The 21831-nt window shown below is 35.8% G+C and overlaps 1 protein-coding gene across 1 annotated transcript in view; it reads left to right on the forward strand.

Moving 5' to 3' along the window:
• Nucleotides 1–21831, forward strand: part of ATP8B4 (ATPase phospholipid transporting 8B4 (putative)) — a 193216-nt gene that overhangs the window by 127444 nt on the left and 43941 nt on the right. The window contains exons 15-20 of the mRNA XM_033109347.1: nucleotides 2140–2305; nucleotides 7874–8062; nucleotides 15444–15559; nucleotides 18561–18725; nucleotides 19676–19787; nucleotides 21476–21581. Of these exons, the coding sequence (XP_032965238.1) occupies nucleotides 2140–2305; nucleotides 7874–8062; nucleotides 15444–15559; nucleotides 18561–18725; nucleotides 19676–19787; nucleotides 21476–21581 (854 nt within the window). The remainder of the gene's footprint in view (nucleotides 1–2139; nucleotides 2306–7873; nucleotides 8063–15443; nucleotides 15560–18560; nucleotides 18726–19675; nucleotides 19788–21475; nucleotides 21582–21831) is intronic.

The following is a 21831-nucleotide window of genomic DNA, read 5'->3' on the forward strand; positions in this document are numbered from 1 at the left end:
AGCATAGGGTTGGATTTTGCTCTGCATTCCAATTTCTGATAAGTGAGTTTGGGTCATCTACATTGGGCTATGTCTTGTCTTAGTTCTGTTATAATATTTTAGGTTATACTTTGTATCTTCATAATTTTTAATAGTTCTTTCTCTACATGGACTCTTTGTGTGTGTACTTTTGTTGTAATATTTAGAAAAGTATTTCATTGTTTTTCTACTGTATACTTTCAAAAGTTTATATAATACTTTTAACTCTCTTATGGCAACTCTATTAATTTCCTAATATGAACAATGATTAAATTATTAGATTTCTTGTTTCCCTCAGATTTTCCTGCTATTTTTATTGATGATACTTTTTAATCTTAAATGTATATAGATTTCCATTAGTTGATTTAAATCTTTAAATGATATTTTCTGACCTTCAAATGTTAAAATAAAGAAATCAGTATTTTTTCCAAAACTTTTAGCTGTCTTTTCTAAGTAGTTAATGTATATTGTGTGTTCATTTTTTTTTTTTTTGACTATGCTAATCTCTATTTCTTTTAGACTTAGTTCTTCATTTAAAGAACTTTGGTGTTCACCACTAACTAGTTCCTTTCCCATAGTTTTTCTCTTATTTGGATGAAGTTTATCTTACAGTTTCAAGAAGGGTGAAAAATATGTGTTCAGAACTATCAGTTAACTTTACAGTTGACTGACAGTTTGACTGGCTATAATCTCTTTGAGTCACAGTTTCTTACCTGGGAGGGTTTAGGGAAGTCTAACGTCAGTTGTGTATTTTATTCTTTACTAGTATGTTGATCATTTCCCCACCTCCCCCAGTGAGATTGTTTTTAAAATTTATTATGTGAATAAAACAATCTGTGATTAAATAAATCTCTATGATTATGGGATAAGCAAAACTAACTTGAGTGTCTTGTATATGGGTCTTCCCATGTATTTGGATACAATATAAAATATTCTACAGTCTCCAAGACAAAGTATTTTCCCATCCACTGTTTCTGTAAAGACGTTATCACAGGATTAATGCTTTGAGTACTAAACTTTTAGAATTACATTTTGTGTTTTCCAGAAGTCGGTGAATTAACAAGGACCTTATTTACTATTGAATCATTTTTCACTGTTTTGTTCTGTTCTTTTTTTGAAACCTACTTCTTTCATCTTTTTTTTTTACTAAACAAATTTTTAAGTATAAACTATACTGTTGTTAACAATAAAGACAATGTTCTACAGCAGATATCTAGAACTTTTCATCTTGTGTGATTGAAAACTCTGAATGGCAACTCCCCATTTCTCCTCCTACAGCCTCTGGAAACCACCATTCTGCTTTCCATTTCTATGAGTTTTATTACTTTAGATACCTCATGTAAGTGGAATCATGCAGTATTCATTCTTTTGTGACTGGCTTACTTTACTTAGGGTAGTGTCCTCGAAGTTCATTCATGTTGTAGCATAAAGATAGGATTCCCTTCTTTTTTATGACTGAATACTCTTCCATTATATTTATATACCACATATTTTTTATTCATTCATCTGTCTATGGACATTTATGTTATTTCTACATCTTGGCTACTGTGAGTAATGCTGCAGTGAACATGCATTAGTGCATATATCTTTTCAAGATCCTGATGTTAATTCTGTCATTATATTATGCAGTATCACCAGTGAAATCTGAGAAAATGTTCTGTAATCAATCACATTAAATTTTGACATCAGAAACTATTAATTCACACTAAGTAGGCTAAAAACATCTATAATTAGACACATATCATTTTAGGTCAGATATCACTGCCAAAATGAGTTCAAATCAGGTCAGGTGTTGCCATCAAACAGGTTTTGGAAAAAAAAATTCAGTTTTCAGGGTTTGTTTGTGTTTTGGAGTTTCAATAAGCATTTGAGGATCTTTACAGCCATTGGATATTTTTCTTCTCCATATGCTTTTTGAAGGTTCACTGTTTTGCTACATGGCTCTGAAATGAGAAGATAATTTTTAACAGTAATGAAACAGAAAGCCATGTTAATGCCAGACGTTTGAGGCTAAAAAATCATATAGGCACTAAAAATGCTTAGAGAAAATATTTTTGAATTTTAAAAGATTATTGTTGGAATGAGGTTTATAGTTCTCATTGTTGGTGTTTTCTCCTACAGAAAAAAGAGCCTGTGGATTTCTCAGTCAACGTCCAAGTAGACAGAACATTTCAGTTCTTTGACCATCATCTGATGGAATCCATTAAATTGGGTGATCCCAAAGTGCATGAATTCCTTAGGTTACTAGCTCTCTGCCATACTGTAATGTCAGAGGAAAATAGTGCAGGTAAGTGGAAAGTGTGTCTGAGCAGTGAGTGAACCTTGTTTTCTAAATCTGAACTGATATTTTTATTTAAAATGTTTGGAATTAGAAGGATTTTTAAATTAAAAACACAGCATTGCATAAGGGGCTTACCTATCTCTAGCTTTTCTTTGTATTTATTTATATATTGAATGTTTTCCACTTAGCTACCATTTTGTCCGTTTGGGACTCTCTGCACTTTGTGGGCTTATATGTGTATTTCCTTCACCAGGTTAGGAAAGTTTTCCATCTTTATTTCTTCAAATAGATTTCCAGTTCTTTCTCTCTCTCTCTCCCTCTTCTCCTTCTAGTACCCCTATGATGTGAATGTTGGTACAGTTAATATTATTCCAGAGGCCCCTTAAACTATCCTCATTTTTTTTGGATTATTTTTCCTTTTTGCTGTTCTGATTGGGTGTTTCCTGCTACTTTAGCTTCTAAATCACTGATTCGACCCTCTGCTTCATCTAATCTTCTATTGATTCCCTCTAATGTATTCTTCATTTCACTTATTGTACTCTTTATTTCTGACTGGTTCTTCTTTGTTTTCTATCTCCATTTTTATGTTTCCTATCTCTTTGTTGAAGTTCTCCCTGAGATTATTGAGCATCCTTATAACCAGTGTTTTGAATTTTGTATCTGGTCAATTATTAGTCTCCATTTGTTTAGTTCTTTTTCTGGAGCTTTGTTCTGTTATTTCATTTGGGACATGTTTCCTTGTCTTCCCATTTTGGCTGCCTACCTGTGTTTGTTTCTATGTATTAGGTAGGGCTGCTATGTCTCCTGGCCTTAGTAGAGTGGCCTTATGTAGTAGGTGTCCTGTGGGGCCCCGTGGCATAGTTTCTCTGGTTACTTGAGCCGGGTGCTGCAGTTGTGATTTCCACAAATACTTAAGAATGGATATTACCACACCATAGTGTTGGTATGTTTAATGTAAGTAACATTTAAATTTTTTTCATAATGTGATAAAATTAATGCAATAAAACACACAGATCTTAAGTATATGGTTTGATGAGTTTTGACAATTATATACACCTGTGTAACCACCATCCCAATCAAAGTATAAATCTTTTCCATCACTCCAGAAAGATTACTTGTGCTCCCTTCCAGTCCACACCACCAACTCCTGCTTAACAAACCACTGATCTAATTTCTATCATCAAAGAAGAGTTTTGCCTGTTCTTATAATTCATATAAATGGAATTATACAATATGTATTCTTTTGTGTCTGTTTTTTTCATTCATCAATGTTGTTGTATCAATCAATAATAGTTCATTCTTTTTTTTAATAATTCATTTTTTATGGCTGAGTAATATTCCTTGTTTGAATATAACACTTTATTTATTTATTTATTTATTTTTCATTCCAGTTCCATGTTCATGCACATTTGGGTTGTTTCGAGCTCTGGGTTATTATGAATAAAGCTGCCATAAACATTTTTATGTCTTTTAGAAAATATTTAACAAATTTGTTTTTGGTAAATACTTAAGAATGGAAATTACCTGGTCATAGTATAGGTATGCTTAATTTTATAAGAAATTGCCCAACAATTTCCAAAAATGGTTCTTACCATCCGTGTGTGAGAGTTCCAGTTCCTTCACCTTCTTACCAACATTTAGTATAGTCACTCTTAAATTTTACCCATTCTAGTGGATATTGGCTAATATCTCTTCTGACATATAAAGGTATTTTGAAGTGCAGAGAGATAAATGTATGTATCCACTCAATTATTTCTGTCTCTTGCTTTGAGATATCAAATTCTAAGTGAAGAATTACATCACTGAGTAAGGGGAAATGACATTTGCTTTTCATTTAAAGCTTTATTTATAGGATAGATAGCTTAAATCCATGTGTATTAAAGTACTTTGAAAAACATAAAGTTTTCTTATATAAATGTTAGTTATGCAAAAGAACAGAACATAAATCTAACAAACTTAAAACTGCAATAGTTGTATAATTTATAGTTCCTGGTGTTGCTTTTATTTTAAGTGTGTCCTATTTGTTTCATGGAGAAGACATTTGGGGAAGTTGATATTCTCATTCCCTTTACCAGAATGAAATTTCAGAAATAAGAAAGTGGAAAGTACAAGTGCTTCAGCAGGATTAAATTTCCTGTTTTACTGGATGGTAATTAAAGAGATAAAAGATTTAGGATTTTTTTCTTATCACCTTATTATAGAAATCCTTTAAAATTTGTTGAGGCTTGGTTTAAGACCTGGTATGTAGTCAATTTCTATAAATGTTTCATGTGTGCTTGGGATGAATGTGCATTCTACAGTTATTGGGTACTGGATTCTAAATATATCCATTAGATAATATTTGTTGATTGTATTGTGCAATCTTTTAGTTCTCAGTGGATTATTTTGACTATTTGATTTCTCAGTTAATGAGACTATGTTCAAATCATCAACTATAGTGGTGCATTAGTCTATTTCTATTTGTAGTTTTGTCAATGTTTGCTTTATATGTTTTAAGGTCATGTTATTCAGATACTAGTTTAGACTTACATGTTCTTTAAATTAAAACTTTTATCAATGTATATTAGTCCTCTTTATCTCTAGAAATATTTTTACCTTAAAGTTTATTTTGTTTGATATTAATATAGTTATAGATGTTTTCCTTTTGTTAATATTTGCTTTGTTTAGCTTTTCCCATTCTTTAGTGCCAATTTGTTTTTTTTCTTTATGTTTTAGGCACATCTCTTGCAAGTGACAATTTTTGTTTTTCTTTCAGACTAAGATTAATTTAATAGGAAGCAGTATCTCTGCCATTTAAAAAGAATGTCTAGTTTGACAAAATTAAAGGTTAAATGGAACATTTAGTCCATTTACCTTTATTGATTATTGATATGTTTAGATTTTAAGTATTTAATTTATATTTACTCCATATTTTGTCTTTTAATCTCTTTTATTGTCTTCTTATGGATTTAGTCCATTTTTACTTCTGCCGCTTTGGAAATAGCATATCCTTATTTGTATTCTTTTAGTGGTTAGCGTAGAATATTTAGAAAAATTAATTTATCAAAGCCTAAGCCGTCTTTTGAACAAAGCAAGGACTTAAAACCGTTCAATACTAATTGACCCTGCCTGACTTATGAACTCGTAGTACTCTTCCTATGTATTTACTTTTCTCATACCACAAGGTGTTATTTTATTGTTTTTATAGTCAATGTTTGCTTAGATTTATCCATACCCTTACTAATTTCTATGCTCGTCAATGCTTGTCCCATCTCTGATCTTCTGTTGACCTAAAGTGCATTCTTTAGAATTTCCTTTAGGGAGAGCCTACTGGGAGTAGACACTCAAAAACTTTCTTTGAAAACATCTTTATTTCATCCTAATTCTTGAATTATGTTTTGCTGTGTGTAGGTGTCAGTTTTCTTTCAACACATTGAAGATACTCCACTATATTCTGGCTGCTATTTTTATTACTGTATAGTTAGCTGTCAGTCTGATTGTAGCTTGAAGGTAATCAGTCTTTTCTCCCTGGCTACTTTTAAGATTTCTTTTTTTCCCCTGTTCTTAGTACAGCTGTAGAATTTTAAAAATTTATATAATTTGGGATTCATTGTGGTTCTTGAATCTATAGAATGTGATCTTTTATCATTCTGGAGTTTCCTCAGCCAAGTAGTTCTTCAGAATTGCCTTTAACTCATTTTTCCTCTCATATCGTCATTGTTAGATATTTGCACTCTATTCTCTATTCTTTTAACAAGTTTCTGGTTTTTCCATTTCTTTGTCTCTTTGGGATATGTTTTGGAATTTTCTTTATTTTTTTTCATAACACTAATTCTCTAGCTTTATCTAATCTGCAGTTTTTGATTTTTAATTTCTACAAGGTCTTTAATTCTTTTTCAAATCTGTTTAATCTCAGTCTTTTATTTCTTGTCATCTATGAAATATTTGTATGTGCTATTTCTGATAATTCCAGTATTTAAAGTTTTGGCAGATCTTACTCTCTTGTTCTTTCTATTAATTTCCATTGTGTCTTGTTTACTGTGATTTTAATGAGTTTTCACTGTGAAATGACCATTTTACTTGGAACGTATTAATAAAAATTCTTTGGGTCCTAAAGTGAAGGCTGATTCCTCCAAAAAGGATATGTCTTTGCTTCAGTCAGTGTTCTAATACAGGAACATATTATTAATAAACTAAATTTTCAGGTTTTTTTTTCCAGGTTACCCCAATATTGTGAATTTAGGATGTAAATGTACATGAAAGCCAGTCTGGGCATAAATTTTTAGCAAAGACTTTTTTTTCCCTCTCACTTATAGATAGGTAATTTTCCTTACAGGTACTGTTAAAGGGGGCACTGATTTCCAATTTATCCTTATACTAAAAGAGTAGCCTTTTGGGGGGCAGTTTTAAGAAGTGGTCTTCCATTAGACTTCTTATCCTGGGCTATGTCTTCTCTTATCCAATTCCTGATTCTCCTGGTTTAGAAAATGTCCTCAAGTCAAAAGCTGCCTGTAATCCTTCCTTTATTCCACCTATATTCATTTTATCAGTCTTTGACCCGAACAGTTCTTGCTTTCTTGCCAGTTCATGAATATATTAAAAATATTAAAATGTTATACAGAATCTGTAGTTGTTTGTAGCAGGGGAGGTTGGTTCTGGCACCTAGTTCAACATCTTGCCAGAAGTGAAAGTTATTATATAATTTCATATATAAATCAAGTAATTACTTTTTTCCTTTTTTTGATTCTCAAAAATTAATTTATACCATTGTATCAAATGAAACCATATAGTACAAGGATTTATAAAGGTAAAAGTAATAATTTTTTCCTTGAAATCCTTCTAATCCCACCTCTATAGGGGTAACCAATGGTAACATTTGGTGTGCATCAATTCACCCTTTCTACTTGCTCGTGTGTGTGTTTGTGTGTGTGAATATATGCAGACATGAAGGTGATTTATTTGTTTTTAATGAAAAGGGGTCATAATCTATACATTAATATGCAACTTATTTTCTTTGTATAATGTATCTTGATATCACTATAAATAGGCAAATCTAGATTTGCCTATTCTTTCTAATTCATTTTTACATGTAAAAATATTATACTAATTTTACATGGAAGGGCTTATTTTATACATGCTATTTTTTAAAGTGAATTTTTTTGGTTTTCTTTTTCTTACTTCATTCTTTTTCTCTACTTTACCCTCTTACTCCTTCCCCCTGCCCCCAATACATATACAATATCAGGTGCCAAGGATTAGCATCCTGGTTTGATTCTTTACATTTCAGGAGAGTTCTTATATGCCTTCTCATAAAAAGGTCTTTAATGGCAGACTGAAGTTGAATTTGAAGTATCTTCTCCATCACTCTTTGGCTGTGTGATCTTGCAAAAACCTCTTCAGTCACAGGTTTCACCAGTAAAAAATGAAAATATAATAATACTTTTAATAATCCCTATCTCAAAGATTTGCCATGAGGGTATGTGAGTTAATATATATTAAGTGTTTTAGTTTGTGAAACTTTCATGGCACATCTTTAGTCACTGAAAATACACTTTCATGGTTGTTGTTTAATCTACTTGTTTCTTTTCCTTTTAGGACAGCTGATTTACCAAGTTCAGTCACCTGATGAAGGGGCTTTAGTGACAGCTGCAAGACATTTTGGATTTGTTTTTAAGTCTCGGACCCCAGAGACAATAACAATAGAAGAATTGGGAACATTGGTTACTTACCAATTGCTTGCCTTTTTGGATTTTAACAATATCAGAAAAAGGATGTCTGTTATAGGTATGATTGGTAGTGAGATTATTTGTGTCCTTTGATAATGCTATAGTTATGTTGCTGCTTCTCAAGGATGACTTCACTCTTGGTTATGTGCTGAGAGTTGTGATATTTTTGTACCTTTATGAGCTGCCATCCTAAGCTTAGCCTCAACACTGTAATAATAAGTATAACAAACATTTAACAAGTACATATTATGTATCCAGCACTGTTCTAAATGCTCTGCATGAATTCACTGATGTAATTGTCACGACAATCCTATAAGGTAAGTACTATGTACTCGTGACCATTTTAAAGATAATGAAACTGAGACAGGAGAAGTTGAGTAACTTTCCCAAGGTCACATAGCTTGAAGTGGAATAGCTGGGATTCAAATCTAGGAGGTCTGACTGCAAAGCCCATGCACTTGATCAGTACACAACACTGGCTCAGGAAGCGTTCCTGAATTACTTGGCACGTGCTAAGAGTAATTGTCCATATTGTTTTGGGACTATCATCATCCGCCTCCTTGCTATCATTCATTTACTCTGTTTACCTGCGTTGCTGGAGATGACCACTTAATACTGTAGGTGGCGCCACAACAAACGCAGCTTTTTTAACTCCGTGCTAACCCTCAGTGCTGCTTCAATGTCCCTCTCATTCTTACTTGGCTCCTGTTTCCAGTCCTTATAACAGATGTTCTAAACCTTTGCCCTTTCCTCAAGTGCTCAACCCTGCCATGAGCTCCTTCACTCTTGGAAGCTAAATTCATCTCTGATTTCTCTTTAAAAAAAATAGAGGCCTTCAGAGATGTGCACCATCGACTGACACTTTTCCTCATCCTGCTCCTTCATCCCCGAGCTGTTACTTTACTCGTTCTTTTCCTGCCTCAGAGAAAAATTGCTCTTGTTCCTTTTCAAAGCTAAAGGTTCTACCTGGTCCCATTCCCCATTCCTTTTCCTTCCTTGCTTGCTCCCTTCCCATTTGCTTGTGTCTTTGTTTCTTCTTTATCACTGGCTTCTTCCTTCAGCCCACCACTCTGTTATTGTCCTGTTTCTGTAAAGATAATGTTCATGTCCTAACTTCCACTGATTTTATGATCCTATTTGCCTTCTTTCCATCACAGCTTAATTTCTCAAGGTCAGTATTTGCTCCTCACTTTTATTTCTCTTTTCAGCCTATTAGGGTGAGGCTTCTGCTTCTACTACTCAAGAGGCATGCTTTCTCGGAAGTTTCCAGTCACACCTCATGACTTTCCCATGCAGTGGCCTTCCCTATCTGTCTGTTTATCTGTCTGTCTGTCCATCCGTCCGTCTACCTAACTACCTACCTACCTACCTACCTACCTATCTTTTTTTAACTTAGTTATATTGAGACTGTTGACCTCCTCTTAGCACTCTTCTTTTGGCCCCTGGGACCTTACTAGATCCTGGTTCTCCTCTTGTACTGTCTTTTCTTTCTCAAGCTCCTTTGCTGACCACTCTCCATCCCACTTTCAGTGTTGGTATCCTTTTCTTTTCTTACTTCCTGGGCTCCGCTTGGATAATCTTGATCATTCACATGGCAGTAGCTATTGACTATATCTGTGTCTTTCCTATACAGTTCTTCAGCTTCAATCTCTCTGAAGTCCACACCCATATTTTCATCCTTCTCCTGGATTCTGCCATTGAGTTGTACTATGGTTACCTCAAATTGTACATGTCTAATGTGAGACTTTCTTTCACAGCTACTGCTTTTTCTATAGCCCTTATTAAAATTGTTGACAATCACTTTTTACGGTATGTTTGTCAGTGAACTGAACACTTTCCAATGAATTATTTTATTACATTCTTGCAATACTATGTTACCCCATTTAGGAGTTGAGGAAATTAAAGCTCAAAGATTTTAAATAACCTGCCAAAGACCGTCACACAGCTGTTACCGGACTTGTCACACAGCTGGGAAGATAAACAGCAGGTTTCTCTTTCTCTAAAGTCTGCCCTCTTAATCTCTATTGTAGCTCACTAGCTTTTGACCCCTCCATCTCCTTTATGCCCCCAAGCTAGTGGTTCTCAAAATTTAGCTCCCATCAGAACCACAGGAAGGCTTATTAAAATATAGAATGCTGGGCCTCAGTCCCAAAGCTTCTGATGCAGTAGGTCTGGGGCAGGCCTAAAAACTTACGTGTCTGACAAGCTCTCAGGCGATACTGACACTTGTGCTGCTGGTCAGGGAACCACCGCTGGGAACCACTTTCCTGGACTAATAGGTCATCACTTTACTATTCATTACGTTACCCGGAGCTGTTTGGAGCATTTCTTAAACCTGTCTCCTTCTCTGCTACTCTCTTTACTTAGGCCTTAGCATCTCTTGCTTTATATATAGAATCCTCAGTAGTCATCCTGTTTCTAAGTCTTTCCTCCTAAGGCATCAGAGTAATCTTTCTAGAAATAGCCTCAAAACCCCTTTTAATTTTAAAAGTCTTCTTTTCTTTTCTCTTAATTCCCAGTAAACACTGCTTTAGTTAAGGTTTTCATCATTGTTTGCCTGTGTGATTACAATATCTTTAAAACTCTTCCCCCTTAAAATCATCCTATGTGCTGACACAAGGGTATTCTTTCTAAAATATTGGGCTGATTTTGGCTGATATCACCTACTGAATAAACCTTGGTGGCTTCGTGGAATTTAAAGCATAAAGTCCTCTGTATGACATTCAAAAGCATTTGCAATCTGACCTCAACCTAAGTTTCTTTCACTTCCCGAAACATTGTGCTCCAGCCTGACTAGACCTTGCAATTCCCAGCATGCATTGTGCACTTGGATGCCCTTTGCACGTGCTGTTTTCCCTATCTGGAGTTCTTCTTTTCCCCACTTCTTTTCTTGGGAAACTCTTACTCACTTGGTAATGTCCACTTCAATTGTCATCTGTTCTCTCAATTCTTTTCCTTCTCTCAAACAACTGCATTCTCCTTTGTTTCCCAGGGCCCCTTGTTCATAATACGAATGTGACACCAGTCCCAGGATACTCAGAACTTCCCCACTTATTAGAGTGTATGTTACCTGAAGGCAGGTGCTATGTGTTAGTCTTCATAAACTGCCCAGGAACAAGCACAGAGCTTGGCACACAATCGGTTTTCTATAAATGTTTGTTAAATAAAATTTAGCCCCAAATTTTGTAACTTAAGAATGTCCTGATCATCATATTAAATCAATTTTTACTGTGGAAAACATGTGTGTATATGTAATTGTAGGAATTTTGGTCTTTAACTACTGGAAACTAGCCCTGGGAGATTACTCTCAGCAGGTAAAAACTAAACATCCTCTGAAGATGTTAATTTTTATTTTTTTGACAATAGGCTATAGGCAGTCATTGTCAATGTTGCTGATGAGCACATACGCTGCTCTAAGTGTTGATCTAATATTGTATCAGCAGGAGCTCTCTTCTCTTTACAGCTTCAGGGGAGGTGTTATTGATGTTGGGTTGGTCCAGAACTGGCTCTGAGGGTGTTGACAAAAACCTAAGATTGCTACACCAGGAAACTTTTGGCTTTTCCCCAGCATCAGTCACTATTACGGCTGTGGAGAAATCACAGTCTAACCACAAACATCAGATATTTGTCTTAATAGATCCCATATGAAGAAAGGTAATGTTCTACCACAAAATACATGGAGGCTTATGGGCTTTATTTTGATTCTGTTTGGTTTTTAGTCTGGAGCAATTTGAAAGAGTGACTGAATGAGAGTTGAAAAGTCTGTTTGATAACAAGGCAAAAAGCAATGCTAGTCTCATGATTGTCACATGGCTTGGTCTGTGGGGACAACACCCTGATATAAAGTCTCAGATATTTCCTCCTCCTCCTCTCCCACCTCTTCATCCTCCTCCTCCTCCTCACCCTCTTCCTCCTCCTCCTCCTCCTCCTCCTCTTCGCCCTCCTCCTCCTCTTCCTCGTCTTCTTCCTCCTCTTTCTCTCCTCACCCTCATCCTCCTCCTTCTCCTCTTTTTCCTCCTCCTCTTTTTTCTTCTTCTCCTCCCCTCCCTGCCCTTTTTGGCTATAATTCATTTAATCATAAATCGATAGTTTCAATACTAGGGCAAGAACCCTGATTTAATTCAGAAGTATCTAAGTAAAAATAGATTTCCATAAAGAACTATGTCAGAGTGTATAGAATCTACTATATTCATAAATATAAATCTACTATATTCATAAATCTCAACTTATAGTTTTGAAGGACCAATCTACTAATTACATAAGTAAAAAGATAAAATTCAAAGATAGTACTTAACAGAGGCAAGTGTCAGGTAATCATAAAAGAAGAATTAATTACAATAGCTTCTTGAAAAGCTCTTACAAGATCTTTAGATAAGGATTGCTAAACTCTAAATTTTTTAGATTGTCAAAGTACAAATCAAACTGCCATATGGCAAGTATTTCTCTGTGTGAATGTATGAACAACCACCCAGCTGAGATATGACAAAGTAGAACGTTTCATCATCTTTCACAGTGTTGCTATTGTATCCACTATTACAGCGTAAACCTGGAAACCATTTCTGACCTTTTTCTTTCCTTTATGTTACAAAGGCATAGCTGCTGCTTTCAATGAATTTTGCATAATTATAATTCAACTGCGTTTAATAAGTATTTATTAAGTGCCTACCATGTTCCAGGGACTTAAAACTAAAGGAGAATGTAGAATTAAAAAATGTTCCATGTGGTTGCATCCAGGAGAAGATGGTACAGCAGGGTAGGAAATAGGCAGGAAAAGGGCAAATCTTGATGATCCCTGTTTCTGCCCTGTTAAGGAGTCCAGACCCAATCTAATTTTAGAGGGAAGCTATTGCAGGATTCTAAGCAGTGGTGTGAAGATGATTCTGGCTGTATTAAAGAAGAGTCTCGAAGGAAGCAGGACTGGAGTGAATAAAGTCATTTAGGCTAATGTGGTAATCTAGGCAAGAGAGAAAGTGGCAGAGAGAAATTCATGACTTCTATTGGATGTATGGATAGTGAAGGGGAAGGCACTTTGAATGTTGACCTGATATTTTATTTAGGAGACTGAGTGAATGGTGAAGCTTTATGTTGAGACTGGGGACATAGGAAGAGTAGCTAGTTACTAGAGGAAGACAAAGTGTAAAGGGACTAATGCTGGGTTAAGAGAAAGCAGCAGAGAAGGAAAACCTTTATTGAATCAGAAAATTGTAAGCTGAAAAGGGCCTTAGAAGTTAGATTTTTAAAAGCGATCTCCTTTTCACATGTAGAAACTGAGACAAAGAGATGGTAAGGGATGTGCACAAACCGTAGTTTGTGTTTTCCCTAGGCCAGTGGTTCTCAATGTGTGGTCCAGGGAACCCTAGGAAACCTTGAAAGTTTTTCAGAGGATGCATAAGGACAAAAATAGTTTCATAATAATACTAATGTGATTTGTCTTTTTCATTTTTTTTCTCATGAGTATACTGTGGAGTTTTACAAAAACCACATAACATGTGATATCACAACAGATTGGATGCAGAAGCAGATATGAAAATCCAACTGTCTTCTATTAATCCAGACATTAAAAAGATCTGTAATCATGTAAAACAATACCACTTCCCATACTAAATTTTTTTTTGTTCTGGAAAATACAATTATTTTTCATTGAAATGTTATTTATGTTAATATATAATAGGGTTGTTATTATTCTAATTATTGTTATAATGGTATTATAATAGTGTCATAAGACTATTGATATAATAAAATTTCTCAGGTTTAATTTCTAATTTGGTAAATATTGATAGGTATAACCCACATTAAAAAGAGCTCTTATATTCTTATAGAAGACTATAGAGGGATTCTGAGACCACAAAGTTTGAGAACTGATGTCCTAGCCTGGACTATAAAAAACAGTCATAGAGAAGTCATACTGGCAAATTAGGATATACATACTTTGTTTTTATAGCTCTGGTGATGGAAGGGAGAAAATATGGGGGGAATTATTAAATCAGATTGTTTTAAAAGAAAAGCAAGAGAAAACTTTTTCTAGGATTAAATGTTTTCTTCCCACTTGAACAATTAGATAAATTGCATATTTCTTTCTCTCCTTTTCCCCAATATGGGCAATTAGAGCCGAGTATAAGAAAAATTACATGAGTTCTGGCAACTAGGAAAGTTGACCAAGGGTCTTAGAAGAGATGATGAACCCTAGACAAGTCTCAGTACAAAAAGGTTTCCAGGTTGCATTAGGTGTTTTCCAGCCAGGACGAAACTAGAACAGATTAAGTGCTGACTAAGGGCCATTAAAGATTAGAAGGGGTAAGTAATTTATTGTACTATGTCATTTATAGTCTTCAAATCAAGCTCTAAATTTTGTATCCTATTAAATTCATGGTAGTCAATATTTATGTTCCTCTGCTTTGAGGCATTCTATTTTTAGAGAAAAGCTGTAATTGAGTGGAAAGCATGTAATGATCTATGACTTGATTAAGCTTGTGAGGGTCACAGGGTTCAGACCATTGAAGCTGTGACCCGGGTGTCTTAAGTTGTAGGCTGTTCCTGGAAAGAAATACTCTGCCATGTCATTCCTTCATTCATGTATTCATTCAACAAATAATTAAATGCCTAGTATGTGCCAAGCTGTAAAACCAAGCCTAGAAAGGTAGTCCAGATATTCTGTGGTATAAAGAAAGATTTGTCTGACAAATATGTGGGGCACCCAGGGGAAGGCTTGGACTGGAGATGTGGGAGCCTACTCAAGGCTGCCACTCCCAAACCTGGGGAGCAGGTTAAAAACACAGCCCTACTAATAGTCTTCCATTGGGAAGAAGGGAGAAACTTTAGTTTTGAAAATTCCCTGTGAGGCATGTTTACAGCCTCACATGATCATGTTTAAAGTGACCCAAGAATGAACCACAAGAATGAAAGGGCTTTTCCAATGAGTGAAGGGGGGGGAAATCTCTCTCTCTCTCTATATATATATAAAGAAGCAAGGTTTGAGAACTAATGCATAAACCATGGCTTTGAATGGCCAGAATTCCATATGGAGATCACTTGGCATAACACTGATAGTTGATTCCTACAGTAGGTCTTGAATTTCATGTCGGGAGATGGCAAACAAAGGTCTAAATTCTGCTCAATTCAGGCTTAATTTAAATGTATTAACCCTTCAGAAATATTAAGCAAGTAAAATAGGAAGGTCATACGTGTCAGAGTGAAAACACTTGTTTCTGAGTTTGGGAAATCAAAGGATTTCAGTAGATGAAATATTTCTAAGTTAATAAAACAGGAGTAAAGCCAAGTGACTTAGGTAATGAGTGACCTTCTAACCAAAGGCACTGAATATTTTACTACTGGCTAACCATTATGCCCATTTCCACATTGCCTGGCTGGAGGTCTAGGAGAGCCTAGTTTTAACAGATTGTATTGATTATAATCTGCTTTCCAATTTTTTTTCTTTTCAGTGAGAAACCCGGAAGGACAGATAAAGCTTTATTCCAAAGGAGCAGACACTATTTTGTTTGAAAAACTTCATCCAGCCAATGAAGCCCTTCTGACTTTGACGTCAGACCACATCAGCGTAAGTGCCTTTGTCTTACGGTTAGCAAAATGGCCCTTCGGCCGCTTTCTATGGTTAGGTCTTATTTTAAAAATATCAACTAAATGACCTGACTTCTCAAATGAAAAACATGTGGAGAGTGGGCCCACTGGAAACTGTGCCAGTGAATGTCTGGAAACTGGCACATGAGCCCACCCCCTGCCCTGTGGAGAGGCTGGTTGGTCTCACCACAGGTGGATTAACACACAGCAGCTGAGAAGTAGCCACTGAGTGTAGACTCCTGAACTCCAGCCAGGAGAAGGCTCAGGACACTTGGGGAAATGTTCTCTAACTCCCCTGCTTTTGGGGCTGCTCCGCTGGGGAGACTAGACTGGTTTGGGGAAGAGGAGCAGGAGAGTCACTTAACCTGGATTCCATGGTGTTTGGCACCAACAGAATCTCTTATGATCACCCCAATGAATAGCTTCGGGCTATGTTTACATAGTGAAAGGAAAATAGTCTCTGTAGCCAATTTTCTCCTCCAAGGGTCCTTTTATTCAGGTCATAAATCACGGAGACACTTAATGTTCCCTAGGTTGAATTTACAAAAAGCATACATTCTGAGACTATGCATACTTTTTTTTGCCAAAACCTTTCTGAAAGGAGCAGCAGTGGTCTTTGCAATTTTTTTTTTCCCCAAAAGAATCTATGAATTAACATAAGCATTACCTGGTTTAAACCTGAGACTCAAGTGTCTCTCTTAATATTTGTTTGAGGTTCTGTTTAACCCAATATGAACCTTAAGGGCAATGGGCCAAAATTCTCATTTCCTCATTGGTTTCTCTCCTTTAAAAAATTATTGAGAATTCATGTTCTTCGTCAAGCCCTATATTTAATACAAAACATTCTCTGAATCTTTAAAAAACAAACAAACAAACAAACAAACAAAAAAACTTTGCTGACTTTAAGTTTAAAGAATGATGGTTTAGTAACATTGGGTACAAACATAGCTATTGTTTTTGTCTTTCCAATAGAGCATTCTTGATTTTCTTTTAATCTCTTCCAGAAGGCCAGCCTGGTCTTTTTAATTTTTAATTTATTTATTTTTAATTTTTTTTATGAGAACAACATTGGAATCATAAGTATTTGATTTTGCCATTGCTCAAACAGGAAGGCTCTGGATTCTTATGTTCTCCCTTCATATGAAAGTATGAAATATAGAAAGCCTAATTTGACTCTTCCATTTCTATGTAAAAGAAAATGTTTTCAGATAGTATCAATTTGACTTTGACTCTTTGCTTCATTCACTTTATTCATTTCAGCTTTCAAATTCTGAGGTTTTAAATTTATATTTAATCATCGATTTTGAATTGTTTAAGGATAGGAAGGGACCTTGCTTAAATGCTCATTTAGGATTCAACTTGTGTTTCATGTAGTAATTAAATAACTTAAATCATCTGTCTCCTTTTGTAATGTCGTCTTAGAGTTGATTCACTGTCGTGCAGAACAGAGAGGAAAGCACTGTGATGCCCAGCGGGGTTGCAAGTCAAAGAAGTGTTTATATGAGCTAAGAGGACAAAAGATCCTTACAACACAGTGACTTGATTTTCAGATCAGTAGGGGACCCAGTGGTGGTCTTGGAAGGCAGGGCTTGTAAAATGTGATTGCAATATACAAAGTGCTACCAACTGCCTACAAGATAAATTTGGACAATTTTTCCCATGGTCTCTCTGGAGTAAACCACATCATTGCAGTATGCACTGACTTTTCTTTCCGTTAACCCAATTAGGATGTGCTGTGGTTTGACTTGTGCCCCATCACAAACCTATGCCTGTTCCATACGCCAAAACACACAGAGAAGATATACTCAATGACAATGCCCAAAGGAATAGAAATGGCTGTAAAAATGCTTGCAGTGTGGAAGCCCATAAAATGACCACTGGGGGCCTAGGCAAAGTGGGAGGTTTTTAGCACTTCCCCAAAGCTATTGCTGCTATGTTTTTAGCTATTGCTAAAAACATTCTCTGAATCTTGTGTGAGACTTAGCAACTACCAGAGTCCTATTTTTATTGTTTATTTTTTTTCCTATTAGAAGGACAAAGCACCAGAGGTATCACTTAAGATTATCAGATTACTCGGACGCTAAAGGAATAGCATAATTCTCCCATTAATTTGACCTATTATTAAATACTGACTCCATAGGAAGCAGTTTATAAAAAATAATTTTAAAACTAACCTGACTTGATGGTGTCTTTGACAGTTTCAAATAATTTTTATTATTAAAATGAAACTTTCATATAGCAAAAGCTGTTTTTAAAAATTACAGAATACTTAGAATGAAAAGTAAAAGTCAGCTTCCAACTTCCCAAAAGCAAACATTTATATTAACTTCCTGCCTTTCTTCCCCTTTTATAATAATGGTTATTATTATAACCTTAATTAATATGCTTAAACTTCTGTTACCTCTCTAACATCATTTATTCATCTATTATTGACTTTTAACTTTTTATTGTGAACATTTTCAAGCATAAACAAAAGTAGGACTGAGTTAATTTTAGACACAGCTATATTATTAGGAGGAATACGACAAGACTTTGGAGAGATGTCATGCTACAATCTCTTCAGACGGCCTCCTGCCTCTGAGAGTTATGGCTCCTCAAAAGGTCTTTTCCTCTCTGTTAGAAGCCAAGGGCCGTGGACCATGAAACAGGCTGGGTCCCTGGCATTGCTGGGAGGGCTATACATGTTGCTTCAAATGGCTATCTTAAATCATGGGCATCACTAGATCACCTGTCAACTAGGATACGTCAGCAGGCATTGCAGCTATCTTTTAGGTGGATTGCTAACCAGCTCCCCTGAATGTTTTAACCCCGTAAAAATAAAATACAGAATACAAACATTATCTCCCATTTCTACGGGGATTAAAAAGTTGGAGATCAAGGTGGCTCTTGGAACAAAATGAGTGCAAAACTTCATGCCCGTTGTTGTTCTTGCTGTGATTATTGTTTCGGGATGGTTCCTAAGTCAATGTCTCCTCTGGTAGGAATTTGCAGGGGAAGGCCTTCGAACTTTGGCCATCGCATACAGAGATCTGGATGACAAATACTTTCAAGAGTGGCTTACGATGCTGGAAGATGCAAATGCTGCCACAGATGAGAGGGATGAACGGATAGCTGTACTGTATGAAGAAATTGAAAGGGACTTGATGGTATGAGTTTCAGAGCACGGTGCATCATGTTATACAGGGGATAGTATGTATTTAGAGATCCAGCATAGGAATAATCTATTGGCTACATCATGTTGCTCACAGCAGATGTTACTCTTTCAAACACTGAATCATGCATTATATGCTGGCTTTGAGTTTGCCATGTGTGGCCCTAGAGAATTATTTCTATTAGTGATAGCTTATGCAATTGGACGTTTCCCAAGAGTAGAAGATAGCAGACTCCCTATTTTTGTCAACCTCTGGTATGTCCTTAATGTTATTTTTCCCCCCTCGCTGCTTTATTATCGACCTTTTTAGAACAAGGAAACTTGTCATTAAGAATGGGGCTATAGCTTTAAACCATCTTATACCCATGAGATCCTAATGATATCTGTGCTGCCCAGAGTATAATCTATTCTAGAAACTACTCTTCCCCAAGGCCAGGATGCTCAGTTATGGTGAAGTGCTAGAGAACACACCTTGTTCATCTTTGGATGAAATATTTCAGAAGAACCTTCACTTTTTAGTTTATGGCACCTGCTGATTTATTAATGTAGGAGAATGGTTCTACATTTTTGTGAATCTGATTATGAAATGAGGGCTCTTTTTGGACCCTTTCGTGTTGATATAAATGGGGAAGTAGCTGGGGAGTTCTTAACTCCTTAGAAGCCCAAATGGCTTCTGACTGTATATGCTAACTTCCAAGATCTCTGCCATTAATTGGTGTGCCTGTCGGTTGGCTTGATTTGAGAAATTCTTCTTGAATCCTTGTCAACCCACCTCTGCACATAATAGAATGCTTGCTATATCAATGCATCATAATTTCCGTCTTCAATTCATGGTCCTTGACCTCTGAACTCTGTGACTGAAAGCTGTTAGATGTTATGACTGAAAGATGTTATGAACGTGGTTTGCATACATTAACATAAGGTATTCTGTATTTTTCAATGAAGCTTCTAGGTGCCACTGCCATAGAGGATAAGTTACAAGAGGGTGTTATTGAAACGGTTGCAAGTTTGTCACTAGCCAATATTAAGATCTGGGTCCTAACAGGAGACAAACAAGGTAATTTGAAAATGGATAATGATGTTTTGAAAAGAGTGCAATAATTTATTTGGTAAAATTTTAATTAACCAGACAGTTTAATTAGTTAGGTATTTTCCCCAGTCCTCCATAAAGGAAAGCGTTGAAATACAAAAAGGAAAGCTAATATAAGAATTTACTATTTAAAAACAACATAAACAAATTCCAAACTAACAAAATATCATCTCTAGTATACCTTGGGGTCTATTGAGTTTCAACTCAATTGTTTCTTAAATATAATAGTTACACCTATAGGCAGCAATGGAATTAAAAATGTTTAACTATTGGTTTATATGAGCACTGCCTCCAATCAGAACAGAGCCTGGCATAGCACTGAAGCAGGACATCGGAGGCCCTTTTGGGCTACTCCTCTTAATTTCTTGATGGTAGGGAGGCTTGGGGGGTTTTAGAGGAGGGGTCAGGGTGGTGGGCAAGTTTTGGGAGGCTCAGGAAAGCAGGTTTATCAACTGGTATGGAAATATTTTGGTATTTTAAGAACCACCATAGCTGGACTACTGCAATCTGGCTGAATTCCAAGTCTGCCCATGCAGTAGTACAATGAGCGCTGACCCACTTTCAGGCATGACAAAATACCAAGTCATAAGAGAAAGAGTCACTATGTTCAGAATACTGTGTTTCCTAAGAAAGAAAAGGGGATCTTTTGGATCTATTTCTCATAGTAATGGTTAAAGCAAAAGTGATTTTATGCTTGGTCATTAGTAAACCAAAAATATTTCGTTAACTGGCACACATCTGTTTTTAAGATTCTATCTACCTGTTTATTATTTTTAGAACATTGGAGGATTTGCAGATATGATAAATCAATTCTCTATATGTTTACCCAAACCACTGATTCCAAGAAATGAACAATAGAGGGTTGAGCTATGTGATATATTACTAGAGATTTCCTAGAGTTTGATGTGGATCTGTAGGTACAGCTGTTCAATTAGTTAGGAATATTGACAAGTTTACTATTATTTAACCTTAATTTCTGTGCTTTATACAAAGGATATGCTGAGATTTTTATCAGTTGTCTTCTTTGACTTCGGACAAATCTAATTACTCCACAGAATTAGCTAGAGCCTAAGAACTCAACAGAATTAGTATCAAATGACTTGATTGAAGATGGAAGGGTTACCGAACTATCCTAGGCTTCATTTTTATAAAATTAGAGGAAAGAATGCCCAACATCATGTAATTTTCCAGTTATCTAGTCGCAGCTATCTATTCACTTAATGGGAAAATGGTAATGTTGCATGCGGGAGAACTATAAAAATTTTATAAGAGCATTTTTGCTGTTCAACTGAACATTTTGTGAGATGTTTTTCAATTTGCCTACCATATTGGACTTGCACAGTAGCTAAGTTTAGTATTTTAACTCTCCAAAGGCAGTATTTGGGACTTCTGGTAAAAACTAGATGAGAAGCCTGGAGATTCATAGATGTTGCTACCTCTCCAGGGATTTAGCAATTGGTGAATTTGATCATGGGGACCAGGTCTTTGAATTTCCCTCTGGGTCTCTTGCATTTTATCACTCGTCATGTTCTCTCTGACAAGAAGGAAGCCTGTAAGCTCTAAGAAAATACAGCAATGACCTCAAAATGTCTATGGAAAGGGTACTTATGTTATCACGTGATGTTCTAACTGAAGTCGGCTTTGTTTTATATCAGAAACTGCCATCAACATTGGGTATGCTTGCAACATGCTAACTGATGACATGAATGATGTGTTCGTTATAGCAGGGAACACGGAAGTGGAAGTCAGAGAAGAACTCAGGTAAGTGTTAAAAAAAGGAGGAAAGGAAGAGAGGAAAAGAGGGAGAGAGGAGAGAAGGAAGATCAGATAGCTGAGAAAGTGGAAAGCCATTCTATAGTTGCCTAAGGTCTTGTTTCCTGAAGTTCTGTTCATTTTGGTGACAAATTAAGATAAGTTTCACATCAAGTGGTGAGTTATCGTCTTCAGGCCTCCGACATTTCTCAAGTATTTTTAGAAAAGGATTTCAAATCATTAACGTTGTTAGCCTTTA

The sequence above is a fragment of the Rhinolophus ferrumequinum genome, chromosome 6 (genome assembly GCF_004115265.2).
Source record: "Rhinolophus ferrumequinum isolate MPI-CBG mRhiFer1 chromosome 6, mRhiFer1_v1.p, whole genome shotgun sequence".
Taxonomy (NCBI): domain Eukaryota; kingdom Metazoa; phylum Chordata; class Mammalia; order Chiroptera; family Rhinolophidae; genus Rhinolophus; species Rhinolophus ferrumequinum.